Genomic DNA, 18,255 nt, shown 5'->3' on the forward strand with positions numbered 1-18,255 from the left:
CATTTGTATTTGTCTTAAAATATTTTTTGATCTCACTTGTGAGTTCTCATTTGACCCACTGGTTGTTTAAGGGTATGTTGTTCCATTTACACGTATTTGTGAACTGTCCAGTTTTTTTTTTTCTGTTTTTCATTTCTAGCTTCATTCCTTTGTGATTGGAAAAGATGCTTTGTATAATTTCACTCTTTTTAAAATTTATTGAGACTTGTTTTGTGGCCTAACATGTCATCTATCTGGAGACTATTTCACGTGCACTTGAGAAGAATGTATTCTGCTATTGTAGGATGGAGTATTCTGTATACGTCTGTTAGGACTAGTCATTATTTTTTAAAATTTTATTTATTTTTGGCTGCATTTTGGGTCTTTGTTGCTGCATGCGGGCTTTCTCTAGTTGCAGCAGGCTGGGGTTACTCTTCGTTGTGTTGTGCGGGCTTCTCATTGTGGTGGCTTCTCTTGTTGTGGAGCATGGGCTCTAGGCACGTGGGCTTCAGTAGTTGTGGCACGCGGGCTCAGTAGTTGTGGCTTGCAGGCTCTAGAGTGCAGGCTCTGTACTTGTGGCACATGGGCTTTGTTGTTCCATGGCATGTGGGATCTTCCCGGACCAGGGATCGAACCCGTGTCGCCTACATTGGCAGGCGATTCTTAACCACTGCGCCACCAGGGAAGTCCCAGGACTAGTTATCTATAGCGTTGTTCAGGTCTTCTGTTTCCCTATTGATTTCATGCCTACTTGTTCTATCCATTATTGATAGCAGAGTATTGAGGTCTCCAATTATTATTGTAGAGCTATCTATTTCTCCCTTTAATTGTGTCAATGTTTGCCTCATATATTTTGGTGTTACATTATTAAGTACATATATGTTTATAATTGCTATATCTTCTTGGTGTATTGACTCTTTTGCCAATATATTATGTCCTTCTTTGTCTCTTGTAACAATTTTTGACTTAAAGTCTATTTTGTCTAATGTTGGTATACCCACCAAGCTCTCTTTTTGTTACTATGTGTGTGGAACTTCTTTCACTCATTCTTTTATTTTGAACTTATTTGTATCTTTGGACCTAAAGTGAATCTCTTGTAGACGACATATAGTTGGATCATGGTGGATTGATTGATTGATTGATTGATTGATTGATTTCATGGTGGATTTAAAAAAAATCTTTTCTGTAAATCTCTGCCTTTTGAAAAAAGTGTTTAATCCATTTACATTTAAAGTATATACTCATAAGGAAGGACTTACTTCTTCCATTTTGCCATTTGTTTTCTACCACAATAATGGTCACATTATTTCTTCAAATTTTCTTTCTGCTACTTTCTCTTTCTTTCCTCTTATTATAGAACTCCCATTATGTGGATGTTGGTGTGCTTGACATTGTTCCACAGGTCCCTTAGGATCTGTTAATTTTTCTTCATTCTTTTTCTTTCTGCTACTCAGTCTGGCTAATCTCAACAGACCTTTTTTTTTTTTTTCTTTTTTGCAGTACGCAGGCCTCTCACTGTTGTGGCCTCTGCCGTTGCGGAGCACAGGCTCCGGACGTGCAGGCTCAGTGGCCATGGCTCACGGGCCTAGCCACTCCGCGGCATGTGGGATCTTCCCGGACTGGGGCACGAACCCGTGTCCCCTGCATTGGCAGGTGGACTCTCAACCACTGCGCCACCAGGGAAGCCCTCAACAGACCTATTTTTAAGGTCATTGATTCCTTCTGACTGCTCACATCTGACGTTGAACCTCTCTAATAAAATTTTCACATTTGTTATTGTACTTTTCAGCTCCAAAATTTTTATCTGATTCTTTTTTATAATTTCTCTCTCTTTGACTATATTCTCCATTTTCTGAGACATTATTCCCCTGGTTTCCTTTAGTTCTTTGTCCATAGTTTCCTTTGGATATTTGAGCATACTTAAGATAATTGATTTAAAGTCTTTGTCTCCCAAGTCCAGTGTCTGTCCTTCTTCAGGGACAGTTTCTATTAAATTCTCTTTTTCCTGTGAATGGGCCATACTTTCTTGTTTCTTACATGCCTCATAATTTTGTGCTGAAAACTGGATATCTTGAATGTTACGATGTGCTAACTCAGACGTCAGAGTCTCCCTCCTTGCCAGGGCTATTGTCACTGCTTGATATAGATTGTAGTAGTTTGTTTGTTTAGTGACTTTTCTAAAATATTTTTGTTAAGACTGTATTGTTTGTTGCACGTGGTCACTGAAGTCTCTAAATGCCTGGAATTGAGAGAAAAAAAAAAACTAGTCTTTGCAGCTGCGCGTGTGTGTTGGGGCTTACGTTCAACACTTAGCCAGGCCATTTACAGCTCTGCCAGGGCCTGCGTTTTCTCCCTGTATGGAGCTTGAAGGTCAACCAGAGCTGAGAGCTTTGGGCTTTCTCCCATCCTTTTTCAACATGCGTCCAACTCTGCATGGCCTTCCAGATCCCCTGCAATAGGTGGTGTTCTTCAAAGCTCTTATTCTCCAAAGCATTCCACTCCTAAGCCTTTCCTTCCAGGTTTATTAGTGGTATTATTGTTTGACCAAACTTCTATTCTTTGCCCTGTGTGGAAGCAGGTAGTTCTTTTGACTTTCAATGTTTTTGATCAATGCCCTTTGCATAGCTGCTTCTCTCCCTTAAGAGAGTCCCAAGTCAGGGAAATAAAGGCAAGCTCATGGCTTTGGTCCTTCAGGGAGCCCACAGACAGATCAAACCAAGCACCTACTGTACAGTTTCTTGGGACAAGGTCTGCTCTGCTTCCTCCAGCCCCAGGAACCCATAGGAACACGGGACACCGTCTTCAAGACTGCCACCAAGATGGGGAGCAGGGAACGGGATAAGGATAAGTTAAAATGCGACAAAACTTTACCAGGTTTCAGTTGCCTTTTCTTGAGTAAGCATTGGCTTGGTTGCTGGTAAACTTCTGACTGTTTTTCAGAGTTCTGATAAAGTTGATTCTGACCATTTGTGCTGGATTTTTAATTGCTTCTTTGGAGGGACAGGCACTTGGAACTCCCCACTTCACCAGTTTTGCTGATTTCACTCGAAGTAGTAGTTTTTAAATGCATTTTGTTTGTTGACATATGAGGAAACTGAGGAGCAAAGGGAGAGGGAATGAACTGAATCAGTGGTAAGACTACCAAGAGGACTCAGGATTCCTCTCATTTGGTTAATCTACCTCCTGCACTGCTTGGTCACATGGCTCATCAGCAGCAAGTCTCTCCTTGGTTCAAAGACCTCTGGGATTAGAGAGACAAAGCAAGGGTCTCCTCGTGGGCTCCGTCACATCCACTCTGCCTCCCTCCATCCACTCCCCCAACAGCAGTCGGCGTGATGAGGTTACATCACTCCCCTGCTTAACAGCCTTCAGCCTTCTATCCACTGGTATATTTATACAATGGAATGTTATTCAGCCATAAAAATGAATGAAGTAATGGTAGTTGCTACAACATGAATGAATCTTTAAAATTTTGTGCTGAGTAAAAGAAGCCAGTTGCAAAAGACCACATATTATATGATTCTATTTGTACGAAATGTGCAGAATAGGCAAATCTATAGAGACAGAAAGTAGATTAGTGGCCGACTGTGGCTCAGGGGACTTTTTTGAGGTGAGGAGAATGTTCTAAAATTAATCATGGTGGTGGTTTCACAGCTCTGTGAGTAAATCATTGAATTATATACTTTAAGTGGACAAATTGTATCTAAATAAAGCTATTACCAAATAACTAAGTAAAATCCATCCAGCTTCCCATTCTCTTGGAGTAAAGCCCAAAGTCATCTTGAAGCCCTGCATGACCTGGTTCTTGCCTCTCCAGCCTCCTCTGTGTCACCCCCCTCCTCCCTTATACTCCATGCACAGCAGTTTCCTTTTTGCTCTCTGAATGTGCCAAGTGTCTTCCTTACGTGGGGCCTTTGCATATGCTATTCCCACTTCTTGAAATGCCCTTCCCCCCTTTCTGTTCCCATAGCTGACTTGTTTGAATCCTCCATGTATAATCAGCTCAGGGGGTCCTTTCTTAACTACCCCAACAAAAATTGATGCCTCCTCTATCAGGCCCTATTTGTTTCTTACATCACATGTATCATATTTTGTAACCTTATATTTTTTTGTCTATTCACCAAAAGAGCAAGATCAGTGCCTAGCATGTGCCTGGCATATTGCAGGCACTTACTGAATATCTGCTGCATGAATGAATGAGGACAACCTTGTAGGATCATACCATCCATCCTCCTGAGGGTCTTTCCTTAAATCGAAACACTTATGTTTTGATTCACATGTCACATCAAACATCATTGTGTCCTATTCTGTTATTGAAGATCTTCCAAGCTGGATATTCCTTAAACAAGCTTCATCCCTAGGTTAACAGTATGGCCTGGTCCTCACTTAGCAAGTGATGCTGAGCAGGGGCTGAGCACTGCAATGATACGGTGTAATCTCACATTCCAGGGGATTAGCAGAGGCTCCCATACCACACAGGGGACTCTGGGTGTTTTCATAGCCAACTGCTACTCCCCGGAAGCTGACAGTGTAAATGGGAAGGTAGACAGTGTAAAGGAGTGGTAGAAAGACTGGCATTTTAGGCCGCTGTCACCAGGATGGAGTAATTGGGGAGCAGCAGGTAGCCCACCATAGCAGTTGAGAATGGAAGTTAGATACTGGTTTTCCTGTCACTTCCTAGCCTGATGATTTTGGCCAAATTGTTTAACCTCTCAGCACCTCCATTTCCTCATCTGCAAAATGGGATCACAGTTTACACCTCACAGGGTTGCTGTGGGAATGGAATGAGAGGATGTGCTGAGCACACGCCGGGTGTACAGTGGGAGGTCAACCATGGGAGATGACATAAATGCCATCCTTGTCACTCAGACTGGAGTGCAGGACCTGTGCTAGGGAGAGGTCATGTTTGACTAATGAATGGGGGCCTTTGGGAGCCAGGCTGGGCCTGCATTGACTCCTGTGGCAGGCAGTGGTTTCTACATTGGTTTTGTTTAGCCATGTGGGCTACATGGTCATCAGATAAAGTCAAGACAGGAAGGGCAGGAAGGAGCAGAGATTCTTGGTATCCAGAGGTCTCACCAGGCTGCCTCTCTGTTCCATTTCACAGCCATATACAACTTCCAAGGGAGCGGAGTCCCCCAGCTCTCCCTGCAGATTGGCGATGTGGTGCGAATACAGGAGACCTGTGGAGGTGAGTCACTGGCCCAGGCGACCCTTGGATGCCAGGAGCTTGCTGATGGTGTTGGGACACCCCCAGGACATACCCAGCACCTCCAGCCCTCTCTTGGAACTTGCACCTCTGTGTGGTCTATTTAAATACATTTTGCTAATATTAGTATTTCAGATTTACTGAAAATAATGCTTTGTTATTGTAGGAATTCATACTTAGAAACAAAAGCCAAACTGGGTGGTCTGATGTTCATTGTGCTCTCTATTTGCCCAGCCATGGAGCTGTTGGGCCCTATGACACCTTCTAGATACACTTCTTTATTAGTTTCAACACCATTATAAAGGAATATCAGCATTATTAGGGGTTGGAAGGGTCCAGTAAATTATACTCCTGATTCCAGGAGGACTGCTGTACATAGCTGTGTGGTTTGGGCACTGCATCTGGGCCTTCAGCAAGCTGGATGCCCTGTCTTGGGCAAAATGGCATCTCTTTCTTCCCACAGAGGTGTCGTCTCTTGTGAAACCAAGTGTCTGTTGGGCTGTGTCCATTATCGTGGCGATGGTGGTGGTTTTTAAAGTTTGCACAAAGGTTAATGGCCTTGGTGGACTCATGAGTCAGGCCATTAGAAATCAATGTATCACCTGTGTCACTGATAAAATTGACATTGGGAGCACGGCTTGGGTGTAAGGGTCGAATGAACTTGCTCATGGGCTGACTACATTCAGGCAGGCTCTCCCAGCCCTCACTGCCCAGCTGGGCTACCACGGATCTCCCCCTGCCTGGGCCTGACTGTAATCCCGCTGTGTGTAGGGCGTAGAGTGTGTCCTTCCTGTGGTCAGGCAGAGCAAAGAGAAAGGAGGGCAGAGGGGGCTCTGTCCCTGTTTCCCAGCTAATCCCTCAGGTTGGGCTCTCCTGTGCTGGGATGGGGGTGAGGGTAGGCAGGAGGCAGGTGTGCTACTGTTAAGGAGGCCCCCTCAAGGAGAAATAGAGGGCCCGAGGAAAGGAGGTTGCCTACAGAGCTAGCCATCTTTGGGTTCTTAACCACACAGTGAGCACTGTGCTAAATTTCCATAACATGTTAGTCTAGGTACTCCTGACAGCGACCTGCAGGACAGGTGGTATCTTCAGCCCTAGATTAGCTATATGCAATTAACAGCACTTCTGCAGATTCGTGAAGGAGTGCGTGTCCACATACACATACACACACGGACACATACACTCACACACACACACACACACAAATGCAAACCAAAAAGCAAACAAACAGAAAACGCTTTTTGGAGGGAGAAAGAATTTGATATTTGATATTTCAAAGCAGCTTTAAAGGAATCATCATGGGGGAAATGAGAACTTTGTTCACTTTCCTTACATTTATTTTGTGCTTTAGTACTGTTGCTATTTATTTATTTATTTTTTAAGGATTTCTTTTTTAAAAAAATTAATTAATTAATTAATTTTTGGCTGCATTGAGTCCTCGTTGCTGTGCGTGGGCTTTCTCCACTTGTGGCAAGCAGGGGCTACTCTTCATTGCAGTGCGCAGGCTTCTCGTTGCGGTGGCTTCTCTTGGTGCGGAGCATGGGCTCTAGGCGCACGAGCTTCAGTACTTGTGGCATGCGGGCTCAGTAGTCATGGCATGCGGGGTCTAGAGTGCAGGCTCAGTAGGTGTGACAGACGGGCTCAGTAGTTGTGGCTCGCGGGCTCTAGAGCGCAGGCTCAGTGGTTGTGAAACGCGGGCTCCAGTAGTTGCAGCTCACAGGCTCTAGGCACGCGGGCTTCAGTAGTTGTGGCGCACGGGCTCAGTAGTTGTGGCTCTCGGGCTCTAGAGCTCAGGCTCAGTAGTTGTGGCTCATGAGCTCTAGGTGAGTGGGCTTCAGTAGTTTTGGCTCATGGGCTCAGTAGTTGTGGCACGTGGGCTCTAGAGGGCAGGCTCAGTAGTTGTGGCACACGGCCTCAGTAGTTGTGGCTCGTGGGCTCTAGAGCTCATACTCAGTAGTTGTGGCCCGTGGGCTCAGTAGTTGTGGCACATGGGCTCTAGAGTGCAGGCTCAGTGGTTGTGGCGCACGGGCTTAGTTGCTCCGCGACATGTGGGATCTTCCCCGACCAGGGCTCAAACCCGTGTCCCCTGCATTGTCAGACAGATTCGCAACCACTGTGCCACCAGGGAAGCCCACTGTTGTTATTTTGGACATCATGCACTCTTCAGTGTCCAGGCCTCTATAGTGCCCAGTCTGGCCCTATTTTACAGACAGAGTGAGTGGGACTGGGGGAGGGGTAAGGATCTGATTCCAGACACCCTGCCCTCCTCCCACAGTGCAATCCTACACTTTACAAATGTAGTTCTACTCAGTGGCAGATAAGCAAACTCTAGGTGTCTACCAAGGGCAAAGATTGAAAATAAAAACAGCAAGCAAAACAACTCTCCTCAGTGTCACTTTTGTGCTACTGGATGCTAATCCTGAGAAACAGGCAGGGACCTCAGATTTGCAGGTGAAGGAGCAAGGCTCAGGGAAGAGAAATGACTTGCCTAGGCTCACACAGTGAGCCAGTTGCTGTTCTCTCCACTCTCCTAAGACTGCTCCCTTTTCTCCACCCCATGCCTACCAAGGCAGTGAAAATGCCTCAGAATGTTTTCTGTGTCCTACATTTTGAAATTCAGATGAGTGTTTTTTTCTTCTTTTCATGCAGTTTCCCTGGAGAAAGTGCTTCAGGGCAGGAAACTGACCACATGGGTTGCATGTAATCAGAGCCTTTCTTTACTTTTGCCTGGCCTATAGCCTGACCTTCAAAAAGACTGCACTTGCTGACTCAAGTCACCTTTGTTTTAGGGATTAACCTTCTTGCTCCTAAGCTCTTTAGTTCTGGTTTTCCATTTTAAATTTTGTTTTATCAGTCTAATTTTAATGCATCCTTGTAATAAGCAGCCACAGTACTTTTCTGGAAAGAGCTGGACATATTAATTTAGCAAGTGATTGCCAGTTCATGAATATTTTGAAAATACATTTGGAAGTCTGTTAGACTGATTCTAGATATCTGAGGAATTGGTATGAAAATTATTAGGATTTATCATGCATGCACTCATACCCATATAGAGTTTTCAAACTGGAATTTATAGGATCCTAAGAGTCCGTGAGGGCCTTAGATGGCTAAGGGCTCTGAGATCAGGCCTGGTCTTATCTTTTTTGCATGCGGGGAGTTCTGCTTATGATTCCAGTTGAAAAACAGTTCCTCTGCAGATATAAAAAAGTGAAAACCACAGTGTTAGTCAAAAATTAGTCGAAATGACAATAGTAGAAAAAATATGGGTGCGCTCATATCACCGTCTTGCAGAAACCTACTCAAAAAATAAAATCCAGCCAATTGAGAGATGAATCAAAATGTTAAAATATAGGAATTGAAAAGCTGTGATAAGAGGAAATACTGGCGAGCATTAAGTCCAAGTGAACTGATTTGTCAAAATTAGTGTTAAAAGTCATGATAGTTACGACTACCAAAAAGAACGTCATTGTTCGAAAACTGTAAAATGTAACCACCTCCCCACCCCCCGCAAAAAAAACGAATACAGTTGAGAAGTGGAGAGGGGAATGGAATAGAATAGATATAGTCTTGAAGATTCAAAGCACATTTCTCCAGATATCAGCAATGATTAATTCTAGGGGGTAGGAATGTGAATATTTTTATTTTGTATTTTTCAATAATTTTAAACTCTCCCCTCTACTCCACAAAAAGAAAAGAAAGGAAGAAAGGAAGGAAGGAAGGAAGGGAGGGAGGAAGGAAGAGAGGAAGGAAGAAAAGAAAGAAGAAAGAGGAAGAAAAGAAGTAGAAAAAGCATGGGCTTTTGAATCAGAAAGTTATTCTCTGCTCCACTTACCCACCAGCTTAGTGATCTTAGGGAAGCAAGCCTCAGTTTTCTCACCTGCAAAAATGGATTATCATCACCTTGCTTCTGGGTGTGTTATGAGGATAAAATGAGAGAGGTAGAGAAGCTGTTTAGCATCATGCCTGGCTCCTAGGTGTTCTGTGTTGAATTCCATCTCTTCCCCCCATTAAACAGAGCTACACTGAGACCGGCAGGTATGTATCTATCTTAGCAATATCGCCCAGGGAGCACAGAAGATGGCCCTCTGATGGCCTGGAGTGGGTGAGGCTAGCCCTTCTTTGCCTGTGCACTAAACTTACTCAGCCAGATGAATGGGGGAAACAAAAACCTGAGCTGAAACCTGAGGCATGAATGAATTTCCTTTCACTAGAGCTCTAATGATTTTAGTATTTCCTTTTAGATAATATTTTGTTGCGATAAAAACTCAAACAATTCAGAAGGGTGCCCATTGCTAAGCTTTCCTAATAGACATCCTAATGCCTATTTCTTTGTCCATATTACATCTCTCAGACTGCCTCTCCTACCCAGAGGCAGCATAAACATTCTGCTTCCTGATTTCAGATGTGGAAAACACATGTGTTTATTAAGTAGTCAGAATTCCTCATGGGGGAATGAATGTGAAAAAGGAGTGTTGTTTTTCCCCAGTCACTTCCTTCAGTTATATTTGGTTGACATCTTTCCTGATATTTAACAGCATCTCAAAAGAAGGCTTCAATTCCATACGCAGTTTAATGCTCCTCTCCTCTTTCCCTTTTCCTAGCTTAAACAAGGCTGGGGGTAGAGGGAGTTTGGGGTGCTCTCTCTCTGATTCTTTGACTTCCTGATCAGATAAGCCAAAAGATCAGCCAGTCCCCTGCACGAATAGCCATGTAGCTGGGGAACAAGATGCCAAATGCCCGCTATATCTCTGAGTGAATCTTCTGGACTGCACCCTTCACACTTGGATTTGGTCTGGGGGTAAGAGAGCTCTACCATGCACTCCTAAGGCAACAACAGCTACCTCCGAAGACCAACTCCCATCTCCTGATTACTTAGACAGTGGTGAGGGGATGTTCCTTGGGGGTATCCCAGGTTACTTAGACTCTTCCTTATGAGCCCTTCAGAGGGAATGTCTGCTCCACTCTCAGTTATTTGCTACCTGACTCTTCCTTTCCAGAACAACAGGGAAGGTTCCATTCCATCTACTGATACACATACTTGCCCGGGTCATGAGGGCCCACTCTTAGTGGCGAAGGGAATGGGATTTTTAGACAGTGGTTTCAAGGTGCTTCTGAATTTCATTGACCAGTAAAATGGAACCAAGGGGAGGGGATGAGGGAGGAAGTTGACATAGCTTAACCTCCTTAAGGAAAGGCATAGCTTTTATTGTCATTGTTTTCTAAAAAATGGGACTATACTGTACATACCATTCTGAGACTTGTTCTTCTCACTTAAAAATATCTGGAATTCCTTCTAAGCTGGCATGTGTTGTGAATCACCTCAACCTTGGTTCAGCTGCAAAGAGCTCTGCATGAAGAGTTCCGAATCTCCCACTTGCTGAGTGGGGTACACCCAGAGCCATGCTGCCTCTTTTCTCCTGACAACTCCACCGAAAGTGATCTTGACCCATCTGAGTCCTTTGCTTTTAGGGCACGGCGGGGTTGGGGTACATTATGCGCATTTAAGAGGGTATTTTTTTTTTTTTCTTTTTGCGGTATGCGGGCCTCTCACTGTTGTGGTCTCTCCCGTTGCGGAGCACAGGCTCCGGACGCGCAGGCCCAGCGGCCATGGCTCACGGGCTCAGCCACTCCGCGGCATATGGGATCCTCCCAGACCGGGGCACGAACCCATATCCCCTGCATCGGCAGGCGGACTCTCAACCACCGCGCCACCAGGGAGGCCCTAAGAGGGTATTTTTTTTAAAGTGCCACTTTGCAGGGAGATGGTCCTTTATTTAGATCTGCTCTACAAACAGGTTGGTATGAAAGGGACTCCATTTTCTTAAGTAAGGCTGTTTCATTGTAGGGAATTGGTAAGTGAAGTTTTCTTCCCTTTTGCTTGTGGGTGAGGCTAAAACGTCAGTAAACTTCCATTATGTTGAATTTGAAGAATGTTTTATTTACTTTGTTGTTATGGGAATATGTTGAAATGACTTCACCAAAAAACCCCACAAAAAACCCCAAAAACAGGGCTTCCCTGGTGGCGCAGTGGTTGAGAGTCCGCCTGCCGATGCAGGGGACACGGGTTCATGCCCCGGTCCGGGAGGATCCCACATGCCGCGGAGCAGCTGGGCCCGTGAGCCATGGCCGCTGAGCCCGCGCATCCGGAGCCTGTGCTCCGCAACGGGAGAGGCGACAACAGTGAGAGGCCCGCATACCACACACACACAAAAAAAAAAAAATCAAAATATGTAGGTTCTGGAAATAAAATAGAAAATATGCCGGGCTTCCCTGGTGGCGCAGTGGTTGAGAGTCTGCCTGCCGATGCAGGGGACATGGGTTCGTGTCCCGGTCCGGGAAGATCCCACATGCCGTGGAGCAGCTGGGCCCGTGAGCCATGGCCGCTGAGCCTGCACGTCCGGAGCCTGTGCTCCACAACGGGAGAGGCCACAACAGTGAGAGGCCCGCGTACCGCAAAAAAAAAAAAAAAAAAAAGCCTAAGTTTCTCTGGTTAATGATGATGATGATGATGATGGATTTTTAAGTGACATAATAGTATTTATTAATTTTTTAACACTTAACCATATGCCAGGCACTGTACAAACTCTGAATTCCTTGTCTGATTTAAGCCTATGAGACGGGCACTATTATTGTTCACGTTTTACAAATAGGGAAACTAAGGCTTAGAGAAATGCACTAACTTGTCTAAGATCACGCAGAAGTTGCAGATCTTCATTCAAATCCAGGTTTTGATTCCGGAGCTCATACCCTTAACCACTGATTGATATTGGCTTCTGTTATATTCTTCTTGATGTTATTAGATATTTCAATCAAATAGGAAAGTGAAATACACCCAGGCACACACCACTCAAATAAACAGATATTAACATTTTTCCTTGTTTAGTTCATACATATTATTTTTAAAGAAATAAACATTTTAGGTGCAACCTGTTTACCCCTCTCCCATTCCATTCTTGTCTTTTTGTCCATTCTTCAGGTAACACTCTTCCTGAAATTGGTATGTCTTCTTCCGGTCTAAGGTTCTGTACCTTTACCAGATGTGTTCACCTTCATAATTCTGTTTAAACAATAGTTTGTGCAACAACCGTGTATGGTAGCTGTTATTGTCCTCATTTGACAGGTGAAAACACTGAGGCTTAAGTGACATGACCAAAGATCACAGTGCCCGGAGAGGGCAGAGAGAGGACTGGATTTCTAGGATGTGGGTTCTTTTTTGATGTTCTGGGATGCTTTTAATCTCTCCTCCTTTTTCCTCTCCCCATGCAACTCCTGGGTGATTAGAGAATTTAGGTACATTTCATTTTGATATTTGGAATGTGGGAGAGGAGGACAGTTGGAGTTTATCATTTTCCATAAGAATGGTAAAAAAAAATTTCCTTTCCTTATATTCCCCAGGATACACTTTGTGAGTTTTCTATTTATAAAGTTTTCATGGATAGGGTTAGACAAAAAAAGCCCTTTCTGTTACTTAACTGAAAGGGCATTAAGCCAGGGGACAAGTCCTGGGGTGTGGTAAATGCTGTGTTACCCTGAGTCTGGTTTTGATCATGGCGTCTCTTGTCATGGATTTTGCAATGTGTGCCAACTATTATTATCTGCCCAGTCAGGTCTTGGAGTACAGCCAGATATAACTGACCAGTGACCAGACTAGGGAGTGGACATCAGGGGTCATAGAGGTCAGTGATTCAGCAGGGTTGGGGATATCAGAAAAAGTCCTAAGGACAGCTCTGATGCAGTGGATGCTTTATCATCATCCAGCAAGTGGAGATGGTGGTAAGCCTGTCTCATCAAGGATCACTGGGGATTTATTTCTGAAAGCACCTAGCCCAATGTCATGTACACAGTAGGTGTACAGTCAGTGTTTGTTGAACTTAAATCTGGGAGCCAGAATGTATATGCTGGCGGTAAGCGTCAATCGATTTCTTGCTCAGGAGTGAGTTGAAATTTTGCAAATCAGGATACCGACAAGGGGTGGCAAGTCACTGATTCTCAAGGGTGAGAGAGGGCAATGTCACTGGAAGTCAAGGGTCCCTGATGGAGCCCCTGTCGTGGAGAGCCAGATGTGGGCAGACTAGTGGTCCCTTGGTTGTTTTCCTACTATCTGGTGGATTTTGGTGGCCTTGGCCAATAAGGTGGATTCAGGCCACTGCAACCAAGAAACCCTTAACTGTATCTGTGCTTTAAGAGAACATTATCTGTATTTGTGCTCATCGCATGGGGGACAATGTGGTGGAACAGCTTTGAGGGCTGGCTTTGAAGCCACACAGACTTGCCCTTGAACCCTGGCATGTGATTTGGCCCAGTACCTCAACTGACTTGAATCTCAATTTCTTCATCTACAGAATGGGAATATTACACAGTATGGATATGAGCACTGAATGAGAGAATACATGTACAACACTTAGCAGACAGCTTTGTGTGCATTAAGCGATCAACTAATGGTAGCTAGTAATGTTACAGAGATGCTCTGATATCTTGTTTGTTGAATGGGAAAGAACTGCAGATAAAGGAGGTTGTTCTAGTGCAATACTAGAGTGTCACCTCCAGAGTCAGATGCTTGGGTTTAGGTCTTAACTGCATTACTCACTAGCTGTGTGACCATGAGCAAGTTGCTTAATCTCTCTGTGCCTCTCTATTTTCATTTGCAGAATTGAGGCAATAATAGTACCTACTTTATAGAATCATTGTGAAGATTAATTTGTAACTTGAAAAAAACAAAACAAAAAACTTGACCGGAGTTCCTGGCACACAGCAAGCGCTATTGTTAATATCGTATAAGCATTATTGTTCACAGTTAATTATTACCAATAGTTATAGGGAAAATTATTAGAGGAGTGTGAAAATAGAATGTGATTCTTCATGAAGTAGAAAGTTTTCCACCACTGGAAGTACTTAGTGGGGTTGTAGTTTTGGGGAGTCAGATGTTGGGAGGATGGAAATATTAGGCAAATACCATGCTCCTTCTTCCATTAGACAGGAAGCACAGTATGACGGCTGTTTACGTTCAGATCCTGGCCCTGTCACTTACTAGCTGTGTAACTGTGGTCGAGTTACTCTACTTCTCTGTGCCTCAGGTGGGCCACTCTTCTGTAAAATGGGATTATTGAATTTCCCACCTCATGTGGTTGTTATGAAGATTAAAAGGCTTCATATATGAAGAGTGCTTAGAACGGTTTTTTATTCCAAACCTGAGCTTCTTTCTCTCCAGCCTCCATTCCTTCCTTTCTCTCTCCTTCCTTTTCTCCTTCTCTCCTTCCTCTACCTTTCTGTCTTTCGAAATAGGAACCACTTTGGGCACCTGTTTCTTTAGGACTTTCTTTATGACCTGACCCTCAAACTGGCTCATGACTGGGAGGGGTGACTTTGCATTTTAAGTTGTTTGTTTTGGAGCTTGCACGTATGTCTGTTGAGAACATATTTCGACAACAATCTGTCAGCCCAGTAATGAGGGTTTGCTAATGAGGCTCCTGACAGACGCTCTTTATTTACAAAGATGACGAATGCCACTACTTGGCTGTGCTTGAATCATCTCAAAGGCCAGTAGGCTCATTTATAGTCATCAATACTTGCCATACTGAGGCTCATTTTGTCTGAGGACTGTGTATAATTTGGATTTCTGTTAATTGAGTCATTTTTGATATTCCTGCAAAGGGAAGAATCTCTTAAAATTCCTGTCCTTTTACCCATCCCCGAACTTGTCTGTTTCGTAATGACTAACTTCTGCAAATCACATTTTAGACACAATTTGCTGCTGTTAGAACTGCGGCCATTATTTTAGGATGTTTGCCAAACTCCCTCAGACATTCTCAGCCTTTCTGTGTCCCTAAGGCAGAGGTTGAAAACATGCATATGAACACGGGAAGCATCCAGGCAGTTAATGGAAATAAGTGAGGGACTGGGTAGAGGCTGGTGAGTTGGAGGCGCCTGCTTTGTCTGATGGGACCAGCTGCTTCTCACCACTAGCCAACTGCAACCATGCGGGAGCACCGGCCACCATCTCTGGGCCTCCTGTTTTTTCAAAAGAAGGATGAAATTTGCATTTTTATATGAAATCCCTGTGTTTGTGGATGCTTTTTGGAGATGTTGGCAACTAATTCAAGAGACTGTTGAATCCTAGGGCTTTGATCTGTACCTAAGGTCTAAAGTACTTCGCAGTAGTTTCTTTGCCAGTGAAAAACAAACAGCAACAACAAAACCCAGCAAGGAACTTGTGCGAATAGATGAAAAACCTGTTTCTTTGTTTTCTCTTTGCAGACTGGTATCGGGGATACCTTGTAAAGCACAAAATGTTGCAGGTGAGGTCAATTTGTTTTTATTTGGGACAATATTGGATGTCTGTACCTGACCCTGCCAGCCCCCTGGGCACTCATCTCCCACTGTTGCTCCTCTGCAGACTGATGCCATTCCTCCCTCCTTGGGTCCTGTGATTTCCTCGCTGTGCCTCAGTGCCTTCCCCTTTCACTCATTCTTTGAGGTCAATCTCCAGAGCTCTCTTCTCCCTGAAACTTTTCCTAATATGTCAGTCACATATGATTTTTCGAGTCCCGTGGAATCGTGCATTTTTTATTTGAAATTTATCTCCTACTGCCTTTCTTTAGCATTGCTTGGGGCATTCATCATTTCCTCACCTATGTGTGCAACATGACTCAGAAGGGACAGGTCCAGTCTCCGCCCTCAGGGAGTTCCCCTGCCCCAGCCCCACAGCACACCGCCATGTCCATGGGAGCAAGCGCCTGCTTTGCTCATCTCTCTACATCTCACAGTGTCTAGCGCAGTGACCAGATGTCCCCAGTGTACACGCTGGCTGAATTTATGAAGGAATTTCCAAGTAATTGATCAACTTCTCTTAACAGAGCTAAGCTTATAGAGCAAGGAAATAATAGATGCTTTTTCCTTCCTCCATCATGAACAATAATATAAATCCAGAGAGAAAGAGATCTCAAATCAAAGCAACCCATATGCAACCAGGGACACTGTTGCCTCAGGACCTGACCTTTCCTGACTGGGAAGGGTGGCTGCTGTCCCGGGCAGGAGAGGGGAGCGGCAGAACACTATTCTCCCTTAGAGTGAGTCTTTCACGCACTCTAGCCTTGCCCATCTGATAGGGTGAGTGTCCGCAATGGGGTTGGAGCATCCTTTGGAATCTAGGGCTACTGTGGGATCCTGAACGACTGATGAAGAACTGGAGAGGAACCAGACCTAAAAGAGTAGATTTGGCACCTACCACTTGTTCTCTTGGACTGGGATTATTCCTGTAAAGTTTGAGGTTTTTACCAGCTAGCAGCTTTTGGAAAAATCATGAAGACCCGGGGTCAGTTTTTTTCTGTAGGTACAAGTCATGCTATCTCACCTTGTCTTATCTTATCCCCAACAGGGCATTTTTCCTAAATCCTTTATCCACATCAAAGAAGTGACAGTGGAGAAAAAAAGGTATTTGCCATCCTTGCCCACACTTGACCCTCCAGTGGCTCGTGGATGTCACTGTCCTGTCTACTTTGAAAACCTGACTTGGCAGATGTGAGGGATGCTCAGCCGATCTGTCTTCTTTGTGCTGTGTTTATTTATCTCCTTTCCCTCACTGGATGGGAGATCCAATGCAAATTGATTCGTGTTCAGATCTGATTCTGAGGGGGTATTAGTAAATTTGGAGAATCAGACTTTTCACTGGCAGCTGCCTTTGAACTGAATTAAAGTAGATTACTCCTGAATAATGAGCTTGGAGGGCCCACCCAATGAAGGAGGACATTAAAAAGGAAGTCCCTTGCATCTGCATAATGTAATTGGTGTAGATATTAGAGACGGTTTAGTCTCCTGCCTGGAAGGCCCCTCTCAGCAGCTGCAGCTTAATGCACATTTGCCAACATCTTATCTTGTTAGCACTTGGGTCTCAATTTCACACCATTTTCCCCCCCACCTTAAATAGGAATATCGAGAACATTATTCCTGCAGAAATTCCTCTGGCACAAGAAGTGACAACGACACTTTGGGAATGGGGCAGCATCTGGAAACAGCTCTATGTGGTAAGACTCAAAACCCTGCTCCCTGGGATGGAAGCTTCTTGCAGTTTTTGGCTTGGTTCAAATATGCAATTTAGCCTTGACATAGTATAGCAAACAGTATGAGGCTGTCAAGGCCCAGAGAAGTTAGGTGACTTTCTCAAAGCCATACAGCGAGCTAGTGACAGAGCCATAGTGATTAGGGCATCTGGTGTGATCCTTCTGTTTTTTTTAAACTACTGAAAAAGTCATCAAACTTGAGTATGCTTAAAAATCACCTTGAGAGCTATTAAAAATACAGCTTCCTTCAATGGGGCTCTGCATTTTAATAAACTTAGAGATTTTGATTTGGTGGTCTGTCGATAACACATTGAGAAATACTGTTCTCATATATTAATTAACTAGTGACTATTGTCCTCAGATCTATGAGGGAGCTTTGACCCTGGAAAAACAAAGAGCGTGTTTTATACGAGTTTTCCCTGCATTGAAGTAAATCTAATTTAAAATCCTCCTTTGATGTTTCTAAAACTCCTAATGAAAGTGAGCAGCTAAGAAAACCATTAAACTGAGAGTGAAAATGTCAACCAAGGCTTACTGCATATTTGTTACAGCATCGTGTACACCTGCTGTTGTACACGTTCTGTGTGTAGAGTCACATCTTATGGTCATAAATGTTGACTCCCATGTGGATATTTCATAATATATGGTAATGGGCATATTCAGTTACCATTCTATAAGTTTTCCAAAGGTTGTTAGGACAGTTTAGGGGGCAAACAGCAGACTTGAGGCTAAAGTGATTTATTATTTATTTCTACCACTCCTTTTACACATCACATACACAGGCACTGTGGAAGCTTGGCATTTTCCTTAAGAAATGTTTGAATTGCAAGTCCATCATGCCCTCTACCCTAGTAAAGTGATCCTTAAACCTCCAGTTTCATGATTCTTACCATATCTGCATACCACCCATGAAGTATTTACTTAAAACCTAAGTTGTCTCCCTTTTCAGTAAACTTAAATGACTTACATAAGGAACTTTACAACATGCTGTGTCATTCCAACAATTCTCCAACT

General features: G+C 44.0%; 1 protein-coding gene across 1 annotated transcript in view; it reads left to right on the plus strand.

Moving 5' to 3' along the window:
* Positions 1 to 18,255, plus strand: part of DOCK2 (dedicator of cytokinesis 2) — a 417,518-nt gene that overhangs the window by 13,475 nt on the left and 385,788 nt on the right. Inside the window, exons 2-5 of the mRNA XM_082621317.1 lie at positions 5,087 to 5,170; positions 15,440 to 15,480; positions 16,560 to 16,615; positions 17,109 to 17,205. Of these exons, the coding sequence (XP_082477443.1) occupies positions 5,087 to 5,170; positions 15,440 to 15,480; positions 16,560 to 16,615; positions 17,109 to 17,205 (278 nt within the window). The remainder of the gene's footprint in view (positions 1 to 5,086; positions 5,171 to 15,439; positions 15,481 to 16,559; positions 16,616 to 17,108; positions 17,206 to 18,255) is intronic.

The sequence above is a fragment of the Mesoplodon mirus genome (assembly GCF_964341445.2).
Source record: "Mesoplodon mirus genome assembly, chromosome: 5".
NCBI classification, from domain to species: domain Eukaryota; kingdom Metazoa; phylum Chordata; class Mammalia; order Artiodactyla; family Ziphiidae; genus Mesoplodon; species Mesoplodon mirus.